Source organism: Alosa alosa, chromosome 4 (genome assembly GCF_017589495.1).
Source record: "Alosa alosa isolate M-15738 ecotype Scorff River chromosome 4, AALO_Geno_1.1, whole genome shotgun sequence".
NCBI lineage: Eukaryota > Metazoa > Chordata > Actinopteri > Clupeiformes > Clupeidae > Alosa > Alosa alosa.
This window is the reverse complement of record NC_063192.1, coordinates 5,512,303-5,537,891: the sequence shown is the minus strand read 5'-3', so window position 1 is coordinate 5,537,891 and position 25,589 is coordinate 5,512,303. Positions and strand designations below refer to the sequence as shown.

Here is a 25,589-nt window from a genome sequence, read left to right as displayed (position 1 = left end):
GCGCTTACTCTGTTTAGTTCAGACCGGACTGTACAGAGTCAGAGTGTAGACCAGCACAGCCAGAAGACAGAGAGAAGGGGAGGAAGATGATGATGCTGTCGGATGTGTTTCTGGTTTAAACTCGCCTCTTTCTCTGCGAATGTGCCCCAGTACAGTTACATTCGCAGTCCCGCTTAGAGGCAAGGACACTCTTTATATTCCTGTGCCAAAATGTATGAACGACACTTGCTATTGTACATGCGTATCTATCCGACACAAAGTAAACCAACACAAGGTGACCAAGAGGATTGTAGAACCAATTCAACATTCTGGTAAAAAGATAAATTGACACAACGGGACTACTGTGCAGAATGGATGGACTTGCGTCTCTTTTGAACCACTCCAGAAATTGTGGATTATATTGTTAACCAAGGCGTGTGGTATTTCAGCAGCGAAACATTGTCTACAGGTAAGTTCGGGTTTCGATTTAGTTGTGTACCCATGCTTATTTTGTGACACACACTTTGCTCAAACAAATTGATGTCTATTAATAACAGAAGTCGATGTTGTGTGTGTGAGCAGGTGTGTGTATCCAATGTTTAGAGTCAGCCCTATCTAACATGTGATTTTAGGTGGTTGGCTTGGCAGGATATGGATATGAACGCAAGATTGTTTTATATGCCACTGATAAAATATGACACGGTGTTGTTTATCCATTAATTTATTAAACGGGGACGGGAGAAAAGACCTAAGGCAGCCAAGCAATATGCAAATGTGACTAATTAGGTCCCATTCACAAAAATATCTACATCTGATTAGTTAAATATTTAATAATGTCGTCTGCTGTGTGATTTAGCGTTTGCCAACTTCTGATCTGGTAGGCTATACGGATTTATTTTTCACGTTGCCGTAGTAGTTCAGTATCCATTAATGTTCAGCATGATGCAGGCTTCTTTGGCAAGATTCAAAGGGTAGCCTAATCCTGAATTTTAACACATTTTCTAAATAATCCTTTTAAAGTTCTGAACAACATAGCATAGCCATGTCATATATCGCAAATGTACCGTTTTGAATACAGAAAATATCCTTTAGCTGTCATTTATGGGGTCACTGTCAAGCGCATACCGACAATGGGTAGCAGCCAGGCAGGAACAGTTCAGTGGTCCAATTAATTACGGATTTGACTGCCCTGGTGGTAACGTTTTCAAACAGTGTCCAGCGAAACAAATAGAGCCCCTGCCCTGCGTTATGAGGGCAAACACATAAACGGGCGTATAATGGCTCATTTGGTGACTCAGAAAGCGTTGGGTCAGTCTGTCAACACAGCGGCAACTCTGCTGTGGCGCTGAATGAATGCCACTCCGGACGCGCTCGAAGGCGCAAATTGCGCATGACTGATGCCCTAATCGCAATTGGCAGTTTCCACTTTTCGTTTAATTAGGCAATTAAGCAGATTCCTTAAGCGTCCAGCGCCTTGATATTTATTTTCCAACGTGGGCCCTGCTTTTTGTTTTAATCACTTCACCGAACAGTTGTGTGAAATTGCATCATTGTCCCATATTGTGGTCGCCTCGGCGGGTTTCCCTGATGTACTTTGTATGGCCCAAAATAATAAATTCAGCATACTTAAATAAGGATACAATGATACACATTTTGAATGTCATCAAAATATTCAAAAGTGAAACCTGCTTTTGGCTTCGCCCATGCATGTAAATTCTTCGGTGGCTGCAGAACAGGTATGGCATGCATAACAATCTTTTGTCAGGATGTTGTTGTCCAATGAAAGCGAATGACAATGCGGCCTATCGTGCATTTAAATGCTCGTTGCCTGAACCACAAGCAGGTAATGAGTTTGTTTCCTTAACGGCATTACCCTCCAAGAGGAAAAAATAGAAATATATTTCGACAAGGAAATAATCAGCATCACAGTAATACCATCAGCAATTTAATTGCACAGTTTTCATGGTTTATGTTTGAAGACTCCTCAGTTTCGAGCAAGCTAGGTTGATGATTAATTTAGGTCAGAGCCAACCATAGACATTAAAAGGCGGCACAGCGTCGAGGTTGCGTCGTGGTGAAAATGTAAACCCTGAAATATGGCTATGGAGAAGTCATATATGTATGCCTCCTCCATCTTGGCTTGTAAAGGTTGTAGGCCTAGGTGTGCACTAGAATGCTAACAGATTTCCAAAGTCCACTCTTGGTTGAAGGACAAAGACAAAGAGCAACACCCTGCACACCCACACACTGGCCCCACCACGGACAAACCTGATTAATTACATTAAAGGAACATCACAACTTTTTGGGAAATTAGCTTTGCAGTCTACTCCAGAGTTAAACAACGTGATACCCTTCTCGTCTATGTGCGTCCAATAAGCCAGTCTGACACCCCCTCCCTTACTCTAGTTTAGCATCATTCACTGGAAGTGTGTTAGCCTACACCCAAAAGTGTCCGAATAGAACTCTAAAATGTTCTTATTTACATGCGGTGACTTTTAACCACGTGTAGAAATAAATATGTAAAATGAGACACAGCAATTGTAAGCAGATACATACTCTAAACTATATTCTCATGTTGCAAAGCACCATTAATGGCACAGTATCCTCTAATCTAACCCTCAGGTAAATGGCTTCCAAAGTTTCCCCAAAAGTTGGCATGTTCCTGTAAGGATAGGTGGGGATGTACTTTACTGATACTGGTGTTGCCTACAAACAAAATCATCATATATAGTTACTTAATAAAATGACTCTAGTTCAACTAAAGCAAACTGAATATATAGTTTCAAGAAATACACTGCATTGAATTCAACATTGTATAAAGACCATTGTGCTCTTTATGCCACACTAATGATTTAAAAATGCATTACAAAAAGGCATTTCTGTGTAAAGAGTCACTAGGCTGGGAAATTAATCCACAGATTTGGTTGTGTGGGAAATAGCTATTTTCCTCTGTGTTCCAGCAAGAGTTTTGGACAGATCCAAAGTCCATACTCGGATGAGTTCCTCTGCGTGTCCGTGTTCACGTGTGGAATGGAGTGAACCCAGGGACAGTCAACAGCAGTGTATAGCATTTGTTTGGTTAGTCCTTCAAGGGAAAATAATGTTGTTTTTATAGCTCATGAAGGCGTGTGCGTTGAGAGAGAGAGACAGAGAGAGAGACTGAGTGAGAGAAAGAGAGAGAATGAGGGAGAGAGAAAGAGAGAGAAAGAGCAATATATCTGATGTTGTAATCCCTCGGAAGCGTCAGAAAGAGCTTGTATGCGCAAGAGTGGTTTGTTTTTATAAAAAAGGTATGTCACTGGGTGTAATGTCTCCATTACCTTTGTGTAAATGGGGTCATTTGCAGCACTGAGTGTAACTGTCTGAGTACTTTACTATGTTCTCCAGCAGTTCTCCACACAATTAATTCTGATGTCCCGGCACACAGAATTCCACATTTGAACATATATGCACTCTCTCTTTCAAAGTCACAGGCACACACACACACACACATATACACATCCCTCACACTCAGGTACTCTCTTTTATACAGATACATAAGTCCCTTTTGCACTGTGGAACTTTTTGCAGTTCCTAGAACATACAATTCCTAGAACCCCTAATTTTGTGGATTCGGACAGCGTGGAACTGGGGAGTATTGAGTTCCTCTGACCGCAGTTCCTATAACTAGCTGCTCCCTTGGGGAGGGTCTTTTCCCTGCACATAGGAACCGTGAATGATGTACATGCCAACTTGGCCTGATACCATGAGCCTCGCTTGTCAATAAACTTCAGTAGCCAGTAACTAAATAGCAATGTTCTCTGTTTCATTGTACTATGTTCATGTAATAATTGAGTTGCTAACGTGTGTTAAGCAAGCTTGTGCAAAATTCCAGAATTGAATTGAAACTGGCTCTTAAATTCCAATTCAATTCTTGAATTTCACTTGCATTTCAATTGAGGTAGCAAACAGGAAGCAGAATTGAAATGCGAATTGTGCACAACCCTGGTGTTAAGTAATCTCAGTGTTCCTACTGTGTGCGAATGCAAACAGAAAAAAAGCCCTACAAACTGTGTATTTTTAGGGATAGCCTCTCCAGTTAGTAGTTAATAGAACTGTGTTCTTAGAATTATTGTGTCAGAATGCGCCTATGGACACACACACTTCTATAAACGGACACTCACAAAAACACCTATCCACCCACACACACATTCACACCCTCACACACCTCTATTCAGCGGTGCTCTCTCTCTAAAAGAGATACAGACACACGCACACACACCCAGAATGAGTCTTTCACAGATAAAACCAGACCAGGTGCTGCAATGACATGCCAAAGTTACTAACACTCACGAGGAACATCACCATGAAAACGCGTCCAGCGGCAGGAACCGACCAACCGACCACAGCCCCGAGGCCTGATGGTGTTACACCGCCTCCACGCTGACAGGCTGGCTGTCAGACGCAGTCCAAAGACCAACACAGATGTCAGGCTAATCCAGGGACCTTGAGTCCTAATGGGGGGAAAAATCAACTCTCAGAGCAGGACAGCTGAGGAGGGGATGTGACAGGAGGAAGCGTTCTCCTGCTGCTGCAGACGCAGGTGGGGAAACTGACCCAGATAACCACAGCCAACTCCAGGCCAGAACTACAGTACCTCAGATTTGGCACAAAACAGGCCCATGTTTGCTTTGTTGTTTATTGATTTGTTGATTTGTTTACTCTTCAGGTACTGATCTCATGATATAGAAAAGGCTTTTTAAACTATGTTTTATCATCCTCTGACCTGTGCTCATTGGGGACCTTGAATACATCGGTCTTCAATGACCGGTACATCGGTACATTGGACTGGTCTTTTTCATTTGGATGCTCTCCTGCCATTCAAGAGCACAAACTACTCACTTACTATCTACTACTACTACATAAACACAAACAGAGTGCTATTTGGTCATCACCTCTGGATGTTTCCAGGAAGGAGGAAAGAGGAGCGAAAAGGAGAAAGACAAGTTGAACATTAAAGAGGAGAACTGTGGAACTGGGTTAGGCAAACAGCGAGAAGTAACAGAGATAGAGTGTGAGAGATTGGTGGATCATTCATGTGGGTCTTTTGTGGAGAAATAAAACTCTCTCTCTCTCTCTCCCTCAAAAACACAGAGTATACAAAGTCAGCATTTATGTGTTGCCTCACAACACTCCTAAATTATCCAATGTGAAAATAAATAGGAGTCATGAGATAAAGCCATCTTTATCAGCTCTCTGATGCCGCAAGAGCCTTACACATCCGGTAAGTCTGGGCCTCTTCCAGACCGTACCAAACCGGTCCCTGTCTCAGCTATTTATTTGGTCTAGTGTTGCATTTTTCTGACATCAGTTAACATGTGCCTTTAGCCGGAGATATGACGGTGGTCCATTTTACCTCATCTATTTTACTTGTAGAGAGGTTTTGTGTGTGTGTGTTTGCATGTGTTTCTCATTAGTGGAAACATAGCCATCGTGTTTCGCACGCCATCGAAGTGACAACACAATCAAGCATTACATGGAAGCAGGGTAGGAGTTGGAGAGAAGAAAGCACCAGATGTTAGACAAGATGTTGTACAACCGGTCAAAAATCCTCCTCACATGCATGCATGCAGACATACACACACACACAAACTTAAACACAGTATACACACTCTCACGCATGTACAGTGTACACTACACACACACACACACACACACACACACACACACACACACACACACACACACACACACACACACACACACACACTCATTGTCCACCCCCTGCTTTCTTCTTTCTCCTCTCCCTCCATCCTCCCTGTTTAAAAGTGTCTGTTGTTGTTGTGGAGAGAGTTGTTGAGGTGTGATTTGCCCTGCTGTGATGCATTCCTGAAAAGTGTTTTCAGATGGAGGATTAGTCCCCCTCCTGCCGGGCCTACTTCCCCCAGCACACTCCCCCCCCCCCCACCCCCACCCCCAACATAGCATAGCTCATTGAGCAGCTTAGTCAGGTGGGGGGCTCCCTCTGCACTGTGATGACCTGGCCGAGCTGTCTCCTACCCAGATGTCTCACCCCAGTGCCCAGCTACCCTCCAGTGCCCATGCGTTATGTCACACACACACACACACACACACACACACACACACACACACACACACACACACACACACACACACACACACACACACACACACACACACACACACACACACACACACACACACACACACACACAGAGCTCTTCAGGTCCTAATCTATCACTCATATTTCAGGTCAAAGCAGGTGTGAAGGGAGGAGGAAAGATAGAATGTTTGTGAGGAGAATAACAGGAAGTCTTTTCTCGCTCTGGGGACTCGGAGGCAAAAACAAATGCGAAGTGTCTCTTGCAGAATGAGGAATCTTAGGGGTTGATATTCATTTGGAGTGTCATAAATGAGGAGTGTTAGTTGATATTCATGTTTGGAGTGTTGTGAATGAGGAATGGGGATGTCTAGGACTGGGAGGCAAAGAGAGATGCTGAGGCGTTGACGGATGTCCACTTTGGAGTGAGGCTGGCTGATCCAGCTGATTTAGAGATGAGCTCGGCTCTGGACGGTGCAGATTGTTTAAGTGGCTTGTCACTCTGCTGATGGATATGCATAAGCTGTAGTGGGTCTATAACAAGATGAATAGCTGAGGTTTGCATTTGTCTTTTTATTTGCATTTGACATTTATTATTTCTTGGAAATATTAACGTCTGCCTGTCTGTCTTCGTATCTAAAAACATTAATATATAGGTTATATATTTTACATATTTTAAAAGTTTAAATGGAAAGGAGCTTCCATAATAATCACAGGTGTTAGCAAAAAGCCAGTTGTATCAGTAAAAAATAAATGCGCAGAACATTAAACATTAAAAGCCCAATTATTATATTTTGTAAGTCTCCTTACTGTAAGAAATGCTGGATTTACTGGTTAGCGATTCGGACTTGTAACCGGAGGGTTGCCGGTTCCTGTAATTAGGAAGAAGGGAAAAGAGAGTAAGTGGAAAGGAGAGGAGTAGTGAGAGAAGGAGATGAGTAGTGAGAGAAGGAGAGGAGTAGTGAGAGAAGGAGAGGAGTAGTGAGAGAAGGAGATGAGTAGTGAGAGAAGGAGAGGAGTAGTGAGAGAAGGAGATGAGTAGTGAGAGAAGGAGAGGATTAGTGAGAGAAGGAGATGAGTAGTGAGAGAAGGAGAGGATTAGGGAAGGAGTGCAACAGAGAGAGAGAGAGAGAGAGAGAAGAGGGGGGTGAAAGACAGAGCAGCTTTTCACCATGGGGGCCTCATGCATCCCCCTCTCACATCTGAGCATCCGTCTGACTTCTGACCTGCAGGGAGGAAATCGTGACAGTCCTGCTTTTACAGTGCCCTGTGCTGACCCTGTGCTTCTGTTTGTGTGGGCGTGTGTGTGTGTGTGTGTGTGTGTGTGTGTGCATGCATGCGTGCGTGTGTGTGTGTGTGTGTGGATTTGTGTACATGGTGCATCTGTGTCTGTGTGTATGTACATTTCTGTTTGTATGTATGTGTAATTGTTTGTTTTTTTTATACACAAATGTTTGTGTGTGTGTGTGTGTGTGTGTGAGTTTATGCCAATTGCTCTGACAGAGTTAGAATTCAGAATAAATGGTCCTTGGTAGAGGCTGGGAACCGTGAAATCAGGTCAGGGTGCTGCAGTTGTTGCTGTTTTGTTTTCTTGGCCTTTTTTGCCTTAGATTAGTCATTATAAAAATCACATTGGTATCACAAGGTATTTTCAAGTTGCTAGAAAGCTCCCTGTAGGAGTTTCACTTTTTGCTCTGTTTAAACCTTTATTTATCTCAAGATGGAGCAACACGGGTCTGCGGTTGTCTGCAAGGGCCCAATAAAAAGTATTTTATTGTCTATAAATATACTTATATAATTCCTTTTGATCTCTTCTCCCAGCCTCCCTGTTCTTTTTTTTTTTTTTTTCAATAACTTTATTTAACTCATTCTAAAAATCAATGGCACTGTTTAACAAGGTAAAAGTGTGTGGATACACTGTCTTTTAACACAAATTTTGTGTCCGAAACCTCTTTTTTGTTTGGCTACTTGTCCCATTTATTTGCATATAATACTGAAATCTCTTTGCTCCATGCAGCACAGGGTTTGACTAGAATTCAGTTGCCGACCTCTTTGATTCCTTCCACACTGAGACATAGTCATGGCATTAAATCACATTAATGAGTGAGACCAATCTGTGTAATCAAGTACTTCAAGTGAGTACAGCATTAAAAAGCCCTCAGGATAAAAAAGTGTCTCATGATGCAGCGAGAATTTAGAGGGAAGGGGGATCGATCTAAGGCTAGATGGGAACTGTGTTAACAAGCAGTACACATATTTAGGCCCCAGAAATGGCGAGGCAATCAGTAATCTTTTCAAGTTGAACACACTTATCATCTGTTGCTGTAGGGACGTTGGGAAGGGAGTCAATGAGAATGACAGGAGGATTTACTGAAGACTCACAAAGAGAGACAGAAGGAAGTGGGAAGAGTGGACCACGCTTGTCCGAGCGCTGGTAATTAATGATGTTACTGTGAGCGATGAGGGAAAGTCATGGATCATGACAGATCTGGGGATGTAATGACCGGAACGAATTTGGATACAAACTAGAAAAGCATTTCCTGAAGGAAATACAGTGCATGAAAATGCAAAAATATTAGGTAAAATATCATACAGAGTAAAAACAAGCTATATTGGTTGCTAGGTAGATGAGGTTTAATATAGTTGGAATGACTGAACAGTTAAATAGGTGGATAGTTTATATGGTTAAATTATTTGCTAGGTAGATGAGGTTTAATATAGTTGGAATGACTGAACAGTTAAATAGGTGGATACTTTAAATGGTTAAATTATTTAGGTAGATAGTTGACGATAACTGACAGTTGGAATGGCTCTAATGTTTGCTAGCAGTTATGCTAACTATGTTAACAAAGATAATAATGCTAACCAAGTTACTATGCTAACTAGCATGATAACAAAGTTAAAATGCTAACTATGCTAACCATGTGACTTAGCTAACCTAGCTAATCATTTTTAGTAGTTATGCTAACTATGATAACTAGCATGCTAACATGCTAACTATGTTAAGCATGTGACTTAGCTAACTTAGCTAATCATTTTTAGCAGTTATATTAACTATGCTAACTAGCATAATACCAATGCTAACATGCTAACTATGCTAACCATCTTACTTAGCTAATCATTTTTAACAGTTTTGCTAAAAATGCTAGCAATGCTAACTATGCTAACCATGTTACTTAGTTAACTTAGCTAATAATCTTTAGCAGTTTTGTTAAAAATGCTAACAATTTTTGTAATGCTAACATGCTAACTATGCTAACCATGCTAACTAGCTACAGTGGGTAGGAGTCATAGTTGATGGTTATAATGGCTGAAACTTTTATTTTGAAACAGTTTTTGGCAGAGGAAGCAGTTGAACAGAATGTGTAGTCTTAGGGCCAGTTTGTATGCTTAAAGCCTGAGACTGGCAGTTGATCTAGGTGGCCGGAACACCTGGCATAGGATTCTAATTGCTTAACGGCTCTATTGTGATGTCATCAGCCCATGTTAAGTCTATGGGGAAATTTTGAGTAGTTTTTAATTAATAGTTTAAAAAGTATAAAAGTTACAAAGCTGAAAAATACATAGCCCACATGTCCTAAGTAAGCCCTACGTAACATAGTTTGAATGAAGTTTCTACGTTAAACGGTTGAAGCTGCATTAAATGTTAGAAGAAGAACTAGAAAACGCAATTCCAGGGAATTACCAGTAGCCTGGCGGGCCATCCTATATCATTGAAATGTATAGTCTGGAATCGAACCATTTACCTCGCTTAATCCAAGGGGCGGGCAGAGAATTGTCTTTCAAACTGCCTAGGCAAGCAATAAGCCAGCGCTACGACATATCCGTATCCGGTCGGCAAAACGGCAAATACATCCTTCTTCGATGTATTTGGGAATTACTTAAGTGCATTGTGTTGCTCAACTTTCAAAGAAAAGCACAAGTCCAACTCCTCCAAAGTTGACGCCAACGCCGATTCAAACAACCGCTCTTCGTTAGCCATAGCCACCTTCCTTGTTGTTCACCGTCACAGGACTGTCGTTATCCTGTTGCCTTTAAGACTCTCTAACAAAATAGAGCTGTGATTGGATGAAGTCCACGGCGTCAGCCAATAGAAATCCCTATGGTTTGATACTAGATGTACAGGCTGAGCAAATTAATTTGCCGCCGCTAGGGTGCGTCTAGATTTCTAGGCTAAATTACCAGTGCATGAAAATGCAAAACATATGGTGTGAATTGGCAACCAACATGATGAGGTTTAATATAGTTGAAATGACTGAACTAGGTAGATGAGGTTTAATATATTTGGAATGACTGAACTAGGTAGATGAGGTTTAATATAGTTGGAATGACTGAACAGATAGGTGGATAGTTTAAAAGGTTAAATTATTTGCTAGGTAGATCAGGTTTAATATAGTTGGAAATGACTGGACAGTTAAATAGGTGGATAGTTTAAATGGTTAAATTATTTGCTAGGTAGATGAGATTTAATATAGTTGGAAATGACTGAACTAGGTAGATGAGGTTTAATATAGTTGGAATGACTGAACAGTTAAATAGGTGAATAGTGTAAAAGGTTAAATTATTTGCTAGGTAGATGAGGTTTAATATAGTTGGAATGACTGAACTAGGTAGATAAGGTTTAATATAGTTGGAATGACTGAACAGTTAAATAGGTGGATAGTTTAAAAGGTTAAATTATTTGCTAGGTAGATGAGGTTTAATATAGCCTGGCCACCTGGCCTAGGATTCTAATTGCTTAACGGCAGTCTTAATAGAGCCATATTGTATGCTTAAAGCCTGAGACAGAGTATATAGTTTAAAAAATATAGATAGTGTAATGGATGTTGATAGACAGAAAGTGGAATGGATGTTGATAGGCAGATTGTTTAATGGATGTTGATGGATAGTTTAATGGGTGGATGAGTGAATGGTTTGAAGAGGATGAATGAATAGAAAGTTGGATGAAATGTGCCTTATATCCTTGTAGAATGGAGAGTCACAGAGAGAGTTGGCCTAGTTCAGCAGAAAGCAGTTGATACAGGTGCAATCAGTTGAACTGATTCTTTGATGGGGCCTAGATGAGCAGCTGGAAGTTGATACAGGTGCCAACTGTTAATTAGTCCATTGTGATGTCATCAGCCCAATGTTAAGTCTATGGGGAAATTTTGAGTAGTTTTTAATAAATAGTTTAAAAAAGTATAAAAGTTACAAAGATGAAAAATACATAGCCCAGATGTCCTAAGTAAGCCCCTCGTAACATAGTTTGAATGAAGTTTCTACTGCTAAACGGTTGAAGCTGCATTAAATGTTAGAAGAAGAACTAGAAAACGCAATTCCAGGGAATTACCAGTAGCCTGGCGGGCCATCCTATATCATTGAAATGTATAGTCTGAATCGAACCATTTACCTCGCTTTAATCCAAGGGCGGCAGAGAATTGTCTTTCAAACTGCCTGGACGAAGCAATAAGCCAGCGCTTCACGACATATCCGCGATCCGGTCGGCAAAAACGGCAAATACATCCTTCTTCGGATGTATTTGGGAATTACTTAAGTGCATTGTGTTGCTCAACTTTCAAAAAAAGCACAAGTCCAACTCCTCCAAAGTTGACGCCAACGCCGATTCAAACAACCGCTCTTAGTTAGCCATAGCCACCTTCCTTGTTGTTCACCGTCACAGGACTGTCGTTATCCTGTTAAGCCCGCCTTTAAGACTCTCTAACAAAATAGAGCTGTGATTGGATGAAGTCCACGGCCAGCCAATAGAAATCCCTATGGTTTGATACTAGATGTACAGGCTGAGCAAATTAATTTGCACGCTTTAGAATGTAGTCTAGATTTCTAGGCTAAATTACCAGTGCATGAAAATGCAAAACATATGGTGTGAATTGGCAACCAACATGATGAGGTTTAATATAGTTGAAATGACTGAACTAGGTAGATGAGGTTTAATATATTTGGAATGACTGAACTAGGTAGATGAGGTTTAATATAGTTGGAATGACTGAACAGATAGGTGGATAGTTTAAAAGGTTAAATTATTTGCTAGGTAGACGAGGTTTAATATAGTTGGAATGACTGGACAGTTAAATAGGTGGATAGTTTAAATGGTTAAATTATTTGCTAGGTAGATGAGATTTAATATAGTTGGAATGACTGAACTAGGTAGATGAGGTTTAATATAGTTGGAATGACTGAACAGTTAAATAGGTGAATAGTGTAAAAGGTTAAATTATTTTGCTAGGTAGATGAGGTTTAATATAGTTGGAATGACTGAACTAGGTAGATAAGGTTTAATATAGTTGGAATGACTGAACAGTTAAATAGGTGGATAGTTTAAAAGGTTAAATTATTTGCTAGGTAGATGAGGTTTAATATAGCCTGGCCACCTGGCCTAGGATTCTAATTGCTTAACGGCAGTCTTAATAGAGCCATATATTGTATGCCAAAAAGCCCGAGACAGAGTATATAGTTTAAAAAATATAGATAGTGTAATGGATGTTGATAGACAGAAAGTGGAATGGATGTTGATAGGCAGATTGTTTAATGGATGTTGATGGATAGTTTAATGGGTGGATGAGTGAATGGTTTTGAAGAGGATGAATGAATAGAAAAGTTGGATGAAATGTGCCTTATATCCTTGTAGAATGGAGAGTCACAGAGAGAGTTGGCCTAGTTCAGCAGAAAGCAGTTGATACAGGTGCAATCAGTTGAACTGATTCTTTGATGGGGCCTAGATGAGCAGCTGGAAGTTGATACAGGTGCCAATCAAGTTAATTAGTCCATTGTGATGTCATCAGCCTAATGTTAAGTCTATGGGGAAATTTTGAGTAGTTTTTAATAAATAGTTTAAAAAGTATAAAAGTTACAAAGATGAAAAATACATTGCCCAGATGTCCTAAGTAAGACCTACGTAACATAGTTTGAATGAAGTTTCTACGTTAAACGGTTGAAGCTGCATTAACTGCGTTAGAAGAAGAAGAAGAAGAAGAAGAAGAAGAAGAAGAAGAAGCCTAGGAAGAACAGTACAGTGCATTTTCATGCACTGTAATGACTCTGGCAAGCATGTGTTTCCTTTTTTTATATGTAATATATACAGAACAAAGGAACACGAGCAAGAGCACACAAATCCAGCCCTCACAGATTAATAAACACAGGAACAAACAGAGAGGGGAGAACACAAACACAGAGATGGCCCTCAATCATAAAGATAAACACAAATACACAAGAGCCACTTCACTGCTCTGCCTTATTGGCCCCATGCAGGAAGCTGACTGATTGGTGGTAGAGACATGCTTTTTTGGTTGTCAGAAATCAAAACCTTTTCAGACCAAATATAATGTAATGCTGTAATTTATTTGCTGACTTTTTTTCAAGGTTTTTCTCATCCAAAATAAAAGTTTTAAATGGTGCCTCAAACTTGTTCTGACAGAATTATCATTGCTAATAATTTTATTCTGACCGAACAATGAACAGATAATGTTTGCTATTGTCTTTAATTGTGCGCTCAGAGATATATTATTTTTGTAAAGCTGGTTACAAACCCACCTCAAGCCATTTTTATTCTTCACATTAAAAATAAAGACGGTTAACAATTTTTTTTCTCAGAACCGGTAAAGAAAAGAAAATAATCAATCCAATGATTCATGAGATAAAGAAAGTCTTGCAAGCTGTTTCCTCTCACTATCCTGTGAGGCGTTTGCATTGTAACAAATGTTATAACATTGTTCGCTGTCCACTCCAGTCCAGTCATCATCACTGGTCCCTCCCCTTAGAGGCCCGTCTCTCCACACCCGACCCCTCTCTCTCTGTTTCTCGGCCAGTCTCCACACCCTTCCTTCCTCTAACCTCGGACTTTGCTCTCTCCTTCCTCGCCCCCTCTCTCTCACACATAGACGTACACACACACATACACGCACACACACACACACACACACACCCTTCCCATTTTTCCCTTCTCCTGCTCATCCTATTCCCATTCCTCTCCACAGCCCCGACCCCCTTTATAACATTCCATCCCATCACTGCGTGTGACTTCATTCACGCAACTAGCGCTGTTGGCCTCCAGTAGGATCCCAAGGGGACAATTCTGGGATTTTCACTTTAATCGTTTTTTAATGATGCTTGTTTTTAAAGTGGACACTGGACGTTTGTCTCACATGAGAGAAAGAAAAAAAAACAGAACGTTATCTTGACGAGGGCCTTAGAAATGCAACAAAACGTGGGGTGGGTGGGCGGGTGCAAGAAGCAAGTCAACAACGGAAAATGAATTTAAGAAGGGAAGACAGGGTGACAGGGCAGAAATATGGGGGGGGGGGGGGAGTGAGAGCAACTTTGGAAAAGGAAGAAAAGGATAAGTATGGAATTTGATCACTTTGCAAAAAGAAAAGCATGAGAAGGGAAAGAAAAAGGAGAGGAGACAACGTCAGCAAGCGTTACGGCGAGATGCGCACAGACACAGGAGGGTGAGAGTGTGTCAACGGCACTGACATGCCAAGATAAGCTATGAGAAAATAACCACGGCACGATAAAGGGAATCTCATCACGTACACATTTATGCAAACTCCTTCCTGTTCATTGTATCACAGATAGAAACACACACACACACACACACACACGCACGCACGCACGCACGCACGCACGCACGCACGCACACACACACACACACACACACACACACACACACACATGCAGCAGCTATAGCTGCTTCAACAAATGCTGTGTAAGTTGCTTTTTGATCTCACAGAACTCTGAAAATGTTCAAGAGCAGATCACAAAGCTAATTAATTCACAGTTTGGTTGAGGAAACCCAGAATCGCTCTAATGACAGTTTAATGGGCAAAAACAGCAGCCTTTGTAAATACAAACCCAGCCGCAAGTCAAAAGTGGTCAAATATTTAACATTGTCTTGAGGATGGAGGAGATAGCCTCCTGGGGCTGTACCAGTTTCTTATCAGAATATGGCGCAGATATGGGGCAAATATGGGGCCAGGCCGTCCTATTCCTGTCCCCTGCTGTTGAGTCTGGCCAACACCAGCGCTGTGCTGTGCTGTGGGCATTTTTTGGAGTGGACCTGTCATTGTCTCTTCCTGCTTACTCATCCAGCCTCCACACACGCGCCCTTGTTCCCAGGCCACTGCCGTGACTGTCCCCGCGCCCTCTCCTGGGAAATGGATTTGGGTCGATCCAATCTCACCGGCGGGGGTGGCGACCCCCTGCTGCTGTCGGACCCCCTCTTCCAGGATCACACCAACCTGAGCAGCAGCTACGCAGGCGGAGGCGCCTTCTTCTGGCTGGTGCCGCCGGAGAACAGCACCTGGAGCACGGCCGGTCCCACGCTCCACCCCGTGGTGCCACCCAGGATGCGGGACCTGGCCCTGGCCCGGGCTGAGATTGGGGTGCTGGGGCTGGTTCTGGCGCTGACCACCCTGGGCAACGGCTTCGTCCTGTGGGTGCTGCTGCGGAGGAGGAAGCACCATGCGCCCATGCACGTGTTCATGGTCAACCTGTGCGTGGCCGACCTGGTAGTAGCCTTCTTCCAGGTGAGTCGACACAGTGAGCTCTCTGCCTGTGGAAAGAACTGGGTGTGTATGCCTGCGTATATGTACACACATGACACATACAGACACACACAATGTAACTAATTTCCCTTCTGTGTAAGTAATGGGCGTGCACATACACGCACACAGTCATTCATACACACACACACTCAGCTCGTCACTCATTTAAAAACATAGACATTGAAAATCAACATATTTGAGAAGGGTGGGACTCGTACATGTTAAGAGTCAGCTAAGCCTTATGTAATTGTAATGACCTAGTATACACGTCCTTTTCTGTTGTTACTATAAATAAGTCATACAAAAATACTGTATTACACAAGGTCATTTAGACAGTAGGACTGCATGTAACCAGTACCTTTTCACAGGTGGTAGAGATTCCCTGCACAAGTCTGAATCTCTGATACACCTGTGTGAAACTTCTTTGCACAATTCTTTAATCAGCAATCATGCATTATCCATAAGAGATGCCATGTCTGTTCTGTGTTGCTACAGTATTTGCAAGTAGGCTATGGATCTAAGGCACATTTAGAGAAATTATTGTATAGCCTATTTAGTGAAGAAAACAGTACAAAAGGTGTTCACTGTAGGTCTATTTTGATGAAAAATGACAAGTTGTAGTTACATCTTGGGAGGAATGAATACAATTATTTTTTATTCAGCAGTCTTTTCAGTTTTTTCTGATACCAGAAAAATGAGAAAGAAATGGAACAGACACAGCAAAAATGCTCATTTTGAGAACTATATTTTGCATTTTGTTGTCCAGTGTGTAATGATTGATTGGAATCACACAGTGATTTGACGACCGTATGATGACAGGACAGCAAAATGTGTCATTTTGGCCAGAGTGCTTTTGTTCAGACATGGGTGTTAACTGTTTTGAGAATGTCATGTCAGAGTTGACACAAGCATCAAAACGATCAAGAAAAACTGTAATAGACAACAAATAGACAACACAGTATGAGGTAATGCTATGAAACGGTCTTCTACCTCAAACCATACTGACACTGATTCTGTTGATCCTTTGTTTTAAGGGGTCCATATTATTTTATAACATCAACATCAAAGGATGAAATCCACCCTGATGTCTAGGTCATGGGTTTTAGTCCTATGAAGCACACCTGGTAATCTTCCCCTCATACTCGAAGTTGCTTCCATTGTATAATCCTAATTCAGTTTGCAGGGAATAAACGCATCAGGGCGATGGGATTGTGTACAGCCTTTTTCATTGTCTAATGTGCTCTTTGGCTTGGATCAGAAATGAGCTGAATCCAATAAGAAATGTGCGTAATTAAATGATTCCTCTGGCATTGTGCTCACTAAGTCTCCCACAACACACACACACACACACAACACCTGGGCGCAGAAGCCGGTCTCTCAGGTGCTGATTCTTGTGATCTTTCTCCCCCAATCCCCCCCCCCCCACACACACATCCACCCCAACCTCTCTCCAATCCCCCACACACACCCACCCCAACCTCTCCCCCCCCACACACACACACACACCCCAACCTCTCTCCAATCCCCACACACACACCCAACCCAACCTCTCTCCCCCACACACACCCACCCCACACACACACACCTCTCTCTCCCCCCCACACACACACACACACCCTCTCCTCCCCCCCCACACACACCCACCCCAACCTCTCTCCCCCCCCCCACACACACCCACCCCAACCCTCTCGAGACTCTCCCCCAAGCCCCCCCCCCTCCACCTCCTGTCTCCTAAAAACAGGTCCTTCCGCAGCTGGTATGGGACATAACGGAACGCTTCCAGGGCCCAGATGCCCTGTGCCGCTCGGTCAAGTATCTCCAGATCGTGGGCATGTTCGCCTCGTCTTACATGATCGTCGCCATGACGGTGGACAGGCACTACGCTATCTGCTGCCCTCTGCAGGCGTACCGTGGTGGCGCGCCCTCCAAATGGAACACCCCCATCATGGTGGCCTGGGGACTGTCCCTTGTGCTCAGTCTGCCCCAGGTAAGGCACATGCACTGTACTCTCTCAGCACTGGATGAGGCTGGAAGCTGCACTTAACAGCCTACACATGTATTTTAAGGATGTCACTTGAGTCGTTGTAATGTGCATTATCCCTAAGCCACCACATAGATGTCCTGGGTCCATGTTGTGTGGTAATAGCACACATCTCTTGTATAGTGACCCCAAGCCTCCTTCAGTTAACCAGAGTGGTTGTCCATGCCTTCCACTGTCAGAAAGGCAGTGGACTGAAGGAATTCAGCCGGCCTCTACATGTCTTGGCACGCTGACACACACACACACACACACACACACACACACCATAAATCTTGATGGAGGAGCACTTCAGTGGACAGCAGAGTGGCAGTGGTACCTTGCCATCTGGCAGACAGCCTGGAGCCATTGAGGTGACGATGGGACTCATTTCGAGATCACCACCACAGCAACCAGCGAGACGCCAGCACTCGGGGCATATGATTCCAATCAAAGCCGCCCTTTCAGCCGAGAAGAGGGATGTTTCTATCCCGGGGTTTTGGTGCGTCTGGCATCTGCGGTTTACCCTTGCTTATGACCAACTACTCTGTCTTCTCTTCACACGTCAGGTGTTCATCTTCTCACGATCAGAGGTGGCCCCAGGCAAGTTCGACTGCTGGGGAAACTTTGCCGAACCATGGGGGCTCAAGGCCTACGTCACCTGGATGACAATCGCCGTGTTCATCCTCCCTGCATGTATTATCACCGTTTGCCAGGTCTGAATGGGTGTCTCTCTCTCTCTCTCTCTCTCTCTCTATCTGTTTCTCTCTCTCTCTCTCTCTCTCTCTCTCTCTGAGGTTTTTATATGGGTTGTTTTTATTGCTTGTTCATTTTGACTGATAATAAGTCAAGTCTTTATCTCTCTCTCTCTCTCTCTCCCTCTCTCTATCTCTCTCTATCACATTCAGCCTTTCCTCTCCTTCACTACATAGTGACCTTGAATTTCCCCTGGGGATCAATAAAGTATCTATCTATCTATCTAGTGTTATCTAGTGTTATATAGTGAATAGCCACCATCACTAGCTAGCGGTTATTCACAGTATAGTTCACTGTGTAGTAAAGGAGGGGAAGATTCTCTCCCTTTCCCTCTCCACCCAACAGACACTTTTTTATTAAAAAAAGATTTCCTTAAATGAGATAGGGGTGGGTTGACCCCTCCTCCCCCAATGACCCACAGTCCATAAATAATCTGCATGTGACAGAGCTGGCTTTGCCCTAGGGGGAATTGGGGAGGCACCTCTTGCCACCATACCAGGCGCTGGTGTATTAAGTGGGCTATGCTGAACTGGTCTGTCCTAATTTTTCTCAGAGAAGCCTCGTTCAGATTCACAGCTATGCTCTGCTGTGGTGTCCATCTGGCTTACCAACTTACCATGGGGGCAACAGTTGGTGCTTAAGACTTTAACACTTTCGTTAACAGTTAACTCTCTTTTTCTCTTTCTTTCTCTCTTTCTTTCTCGCTCTTTCTTTCTCTCTCTAATAAACACCTGTTTAGAGCTCCCGCTGTATTGACATTGAGAGGTTTTAATGAGCCTGTCATTGATTTTAGCTTCTTGGGCTCTGTTTTTAAAAAAGAAAGTCAAAGACCCTGTGAGCCAGTGCAGAAGACAATCAAACAATCTAAATAGCAGGACGCCTAATGATGAATATTAATTATCATTAATGAGTAAAACGTTACCAATAATCCCTTTTCCCATAGGTCCGTATCTTCAGAGAGATCCATGACAACATCTATCTGAAGTCAGAGCGGGTGGTGACGGCGGAGTTCAAGAGGAACTCTGTGCTCTTTCACTTCCCCCATCGGGACACCCACAGGGCCAGGGTGTGTACCGCAGGAGGAGGAGGAGGAGGAAGGGAGGGGCGTGCGAGTCTCCCGTCACACCCCCGCTGCAGCCTCTCTCTCCCACCTCCGCCTGCTGCGGACCCTCGGAACTCTTACGACAACCCGCCTCCTTCCCCTCCCTACAGCAATGCTTGAGGTCAGCGACAGCCCCAGCCCCCGGCCCTCACCTCCTCCCTCCAGCTGATGCCAGACCCCGGCTCGCTGACCGATCCTCCGCCTCTAGCTCCTCCACACATCCCCTCCTCCTCCAGCACCACCGCCACCACCACCACCACTGCCTCCTACCCACTGCCCCCAAGCAGCCACTTCCCCCACCACCTCAGACAGGCCGCCCCTCACGCCGGGCACACCGGGCCCGCCATCCCCAACCCTGCCAGCTCCTCTGACCATTGGCCGGACGTGCTACCCGACCCAGTGCCCTTTGCCCTGCCCGCCGGTGGCGGCTACCCCCCGATGCCCCCTCCGCCGGGCGTCTCCAAGGCGATGTCGAAGACGGTGAGGATGACGCTAGTGATCGTGCTGGTCTACACGTTCTGCTGGTCACCCTTCTTCATCGTCCAGTTGTGGGCGGCTTGGGACCCTAACCCACCTGACCAAGGTGAGGGCATAGGTGAGGGCAAACACTTGTGCTCTTTACACCTGGCTGGGACTCAAATCTACTTACCTACACACACACACACACACACACACACACAATATATCCATTTATATGTGGATATACAATGGAAAGAAGGGATAGATGAGGATGAAATGTTCATGCTTTACTCCTGGGACTTATATATGCACTTACAAACACACACATATAGACATGTATACACACACACACACACACACACACACACACACAAATACTTACACGCATCAAGACCTTGCTGACACATTCTAATTCAGTATGCACAGTACTTGTAACATATGCACACCCACACACACACATATGGATCCACGACACAGGGACATAGCTGGTGGCAAGCATGAGCATTTTTCACACCTGGGACTTAGGCAGATGTTAAAAAACATGCATGCACACACACACACACACACACACACACACACACACACACACACACACACACACACACACACATGCACATATATACAGTATTCATACATGGACATATAAGGACAGGGGCATAGCTAAGGGCAAATGTTCTTCCATTCCACCTGGTCTATGCAAAATATATGAACAGACTCTGACAAGCACTTACATATACACTCACACACACATTAATGTACAGGTTGAAGACAGAGATTTATGCCTTACACCAGGGGCAGCCCACAGGGCCTGTCTCATTACAATGGCCCCTTCCTGCTCCACACTCCTGCTGGACAGCACTGGGACACAGACCAGTCCTAGGCATTAATATTCTCAGCTGAAGTTTTACCTCCCGTAATTTTCCAGAAGCTTCATTGTGCTACAAACTTAGTCAAGACACACACAGAGAGAGAGAGAGAGAGAGAGAGAGAGAGAGAGAGAGACAGTTCTTGTGTTCGGAGTATTCATTCATTTACTACATAGTGCACTACATAATGAATATCTGTATAGTGGTTAAAGTGGTTATTCATTATATATGGTGCTCTATGATGTGAATGCAGGCAGTATATAGTTTTCACCACACTATATGCATTTATTACAATGGGTGTAGCTCAACAGGAAACACAGTCCAGCGCTGCTTATTTTCAGTGCTAATCACACACACCTGAATCTAATGTGCAGATGTTTCCTGCGTCCTGATGGCTTGGTGATTTAAATCAGATGCTCTGATTTCTGCTGTAACTCATGTTCTGATGAGTGATATGCCATACGCATGGTTTGAGGAGTGAGGATTTCAATGTGAGGATCAGTGTGTGTGTGTGTGTGTGTGTGTGTGTGTGTGTGTGTGTGTGTGTGTGTGTGTGTGTATGTTTGTGTTCTCATCTGGGCTTAAAGCTCAGCTAGAATGCTTTCCCACTCTTCTGCACTGTCTGAATCCTATTGCCAGAGTCAAACAGCAACACATTTGAACAGGAATTTACAAACACACACACACTAAACAAAGGAGGGCAACACATTCCATACTCAAACACACTCGCATGCAAACACCATTTGCATAAACATAATATCAATGTCTGTAAACAGTTAAGTGCACAAACATTTGTGCAATGCCCATATAAGCACATGCAGAAACATTCAATTTGTCTCACCTACAGTATACAAACATTAAAGGTGCCATGTGTAAGAATTGAGGTAAAAATATCCAAAAAATGAGCTACACGCATCAAAAGAATGAGAAGAAATAAGGGCGATGATGTCATTAAAAAAAATGACAAGGTATAGTGCTGCAGAGATATCAACCTGAATTAGCATGCTAAATTACTAGCCACAGCCCGACAGGTGTCATAATTCCAGTTTCGGCCATGGGAGGCGGTATGCGGGCAACATAACCGCCAGCCAAAATGCAATACACGTGTCTTGGTTGTTACTCTAGGGTAGACCAACTTGCTTTCTGGAGGTTTACTGCCCCAATCTTTTATGGAATGTGGAGTATGAATAGATTTTTTGGCGGACATTACACATGGCACCTTTAAGCCTACACACACACACACACAAAGAGAGAGAGAGGGACACACACACACACACACACACACACACACACACACACACACAGTCAGCTGTTACCTAATTCCACTGTCTAAGCTGGAGAGGAGGGGAGCAGTGTCAACGCCTCTAAATTAACTAGGGACTCCTTGCTCAGTGTGACCTGCTGTTCGCACGCCAGTCATGGCGTGACCAGACAGATGGCCCGGCTCCGTCAAAGAGGAGGCGTGAAAATGACATTCTCCCTCTGTCTCTCGACACCTGACCCACTGCACAAATCTAGTCGCACGGACACATCCAAGAGCCAATCCATTCCCCCTCTTCTGCCACTGCTTGGGATAATGTTCGTCTCAACAGACCCTCCCCACGTGGCAGCTAATCCTGGAGTTGTTCTGGCCCAGATGTGTCCCAGATGAGGTCCTGATCTGGCAGACCCAATCCACACTACGCTTCTCTGTGGATCCTCTTTGGCCCCTGCAGGCCACCTTGTCCCAAGTGTGTTGGAGAAAAAGGCTGCAAACTGTAATTGCTGCCCCCACAAACACTTTCGTTTGACAATGTGTTCAAATGCAATGAATCTGTGTCACCTGTAGTGGACATTCACACAAATCCCCTCATGTTTTCTCATCCTGTCCCAACTGTGACATCTTTTGTGTCCTGCTCCCCCTACACCTCTGACAGTCGGGGTCGTCCATAATGGAGCTCTTTCCTTCCTCTCTCGGTCACTCTCTCCATTCTATATCTATGTCTTCTCTTAACTCTCTCCCTGTTCCCTCTCTCCACAGAACAGCAGATTTTCTCTTAATGGGGACACCCCCCTCCCTCCCCTCCCCTCCCCTCTTCAAGGTCTTCTGCTTGTTCGACACTCATTGATTTTGTTCTGTTGTGGGCAGCACTGCAGGGTATTTTATCTAAGGGGATATAAACTTGCCAAGTCTGAGCCTGTCCTCTGCCTTGGTCAGCATGCAGCCCACGTTTCACTATGTCCAGCTCTGGAATCTCTCTCCATTTTAATTCCACTTTAAAGATGCTCCATCCTGATTGCCCTACTTCACTGGGGATTCATTCAGGGACTTAAAATATGATGTAATATGGGAGATGGCTACTCAAAGGCCATAGCTACAAACCATAGTCATTAGCACTTTCCTTTTCTTTTCATTCATTCAGAATCCGATGATTTTTTTTATCCATTTTGACATACATTAACGGTACATACTGAACAGTGTTTCCCACAGAATTGAATTCCATTTGTGGTGGTTGGTTTGAAGAATTAACTTAAATACAACAGTTTTTAACAATTAGCACAGTGTGGTTATGATGCTAACCAGATATAAGCACAATTTAATACAACCTGGAAAATCATTGTGTGGTGGTCAATGTTGATATTGTGGTGGGCTGCCACAAATAAGTCAATGTATGGGAAACACTGCTGAATATATATTAACATTCATCACTGAGAGTATCATACCAACAACATTAGTGTTGTTAGCAACTTGCATTGACAATTTAATACAGGATCACTCAGAAGCTTGGATCAGGAAGGTTCACTGTACACAATTACCCTCCCCACCCCTATTGGGCTTACATCTCTATTGAGCGTCCATCCCATTACCCTACCCTCCCCCATTGGGCCTCCATCCCATTACCCTACCCACCTCTACTGGGCCTCCATCCCATTACCCTACCCACCCCTATTGGGCCTCCATCCCAGCCTCTCTCACTCCCTTTGCACTGCTTCATTCTCCCAGGTGTGGCTTTCACCATCCTGATGTTGCTGGCCAGCCTGAACTCGTGCACCAACCCTTGGATCTACACGGCCTTCTCCAGCAGCGTGTCGCGGGAGATGCAGGCCCTTCTGCACTGCCGCTGGAGACCTGCGCGCCGCGGATCCCTGCCCGACGACTCCACCACCACACACACCTCCACCACCACCAAGGACAGCATTTACTGACAAGCACAGCGGCAGCGACAATGGTGGGAGCAGCGACCGCCACCACCGCCACGGGGATGCAGAGGCATATTTGAGGCCGAGGCAGAGACTGTGACGGACATGCAGTCTTACGCACATACCACACGACATATACACACACACACACATAAAGAGACACACAAACCACACGACAAACACACTTACACACACACGGTGTGGATGGCTCCTGCTGTTGAATAGCAGTAGCTACCTTTCAGCACTTGTTTGGAGCAGCAGGCACAGGGAGAACACTGCAGGGAACACGTGCAGTCATAGACTTCTTTAGCACATACTAGACAGACACACACACACACACACACATACACGCGATTGGGTGTGACAGCATCATTAAAAGCCTTGGACTGAAGACATACAATGTTTGTTTTACAGAACTCTAGAACACATATACACACACACACACACACACACACACACACACACACACACACACACACACATATATATATATATATATATATATATATATATATATATATATATATATATATATATATATACACACACACACACACACACACTGCATCTTTATCACCTCAGTGACATGCTAAGGAGAGCAGGTACACATAGACCACTACCTACAGCCAAATCTACTGAGACAAAGCAAGCAGACAGAACATTGAACATCTGACAGAGACGGCATTAACCCAAGGCTTAACGAGGAGAGCCAATGTGCTACCTGTGCTTCATAGACTGCAGATGTTGATACAAGAGCTACATCAAGGCAATATAATACAAGACCAAACTCAGTAGACACAAAGTAAAGACAGAAAGTACAATTCTGTGAGGCACAGGAATGTCATGGATGTCATGGATACTAACATGTGAATGTAATCACTGAAGCAGGAATGTCATGGAAATTCCAGAGTAAATGTGACTGGATCTAATTGGGGAATGATCCTCATGATCCCAAGGTCTTTCTTTTATTTCACAAGGTTCTGCGAAGGTAATCCAGTGCATCAAGTCCACATGAACAAGTGAATTGAGACTACAGAGACTTCTCTCACTGGGCTTTTCTCTGTGCCAATCAAGGCTCTCTTTGAACTGGTTTTAATCAGCTCCACGACATGGAAAGTGCAGCATTATCGATGCGTACCAGGTGCCTGTAGTGGAATTCACACGTCTTGTAGCGTGAGACAGAAACATCTTATCCTACCTTAGCCTATAGCTCCAGCTGGGAGAAAGGGTAGATAATGCACAGACTGATAAAAAAGTATGCACGAGCGAAGAGCTAATATTTATTTAAGGTGGAAAGGTTTAGGTGGGCAGTTTACTCTCTTTTGATTTCATTCAAGCTATAAATCAAGAGAATATTTATTTTATTGTATTGTATTATTAATTCTTAAAGGTTCCCCCGTATAGTGTTCTGAAAGTATATGGTTTTGTTGAACTGGAGTTCAGAAGAGGGTTCATCAGTTTAAAAGCAAAGCATTGGGGATGTAATGACCACTTAAGAGAGGCAGAGACTGTAGCATTTATTAAAGACTTTTACATGAGAAGGAGACCATGACCAATTGTGCTGGTAACCTTGTGTCCACCCCTGGAAACA

At 43.7% G+C, this 25,589-nt stretch overlaps 1 protein-coding gene across 1 annotated transcript; it reads left to right on the top strand.

The window, feature by feature from the left end:
* avpr2ab (arginine vasopressin receptor 2a, duplicate b) lies at positions 1 to 24,448 on the top strand. Its single transcript, XM_048242397.1, has 7 exons — positions 1 to 448; positions 15,191 to 15,600; positions 17,360 to 17,605; positions 18,205 to 18,351; positions 19,335 to 19,510; positions 19,781 to 20,076; positions 23,802 to 24,448. The coding sequence occupies exons 2-7, from the start codon at positions 15,229 to 15,231 to the stop codon at positions 24,002 to 24,004; spliced, it is 1,440 nt and encodes a 479-aa protein (XP_048098354.1). The 5' UTR covers positions 1 to 448; positions 15,191 to 15,228; the 3' UTR covers positions 24,005 to 24,448.
* Positions 24,449 to 25,589: the final 1,141 nt, after the last annotated feature.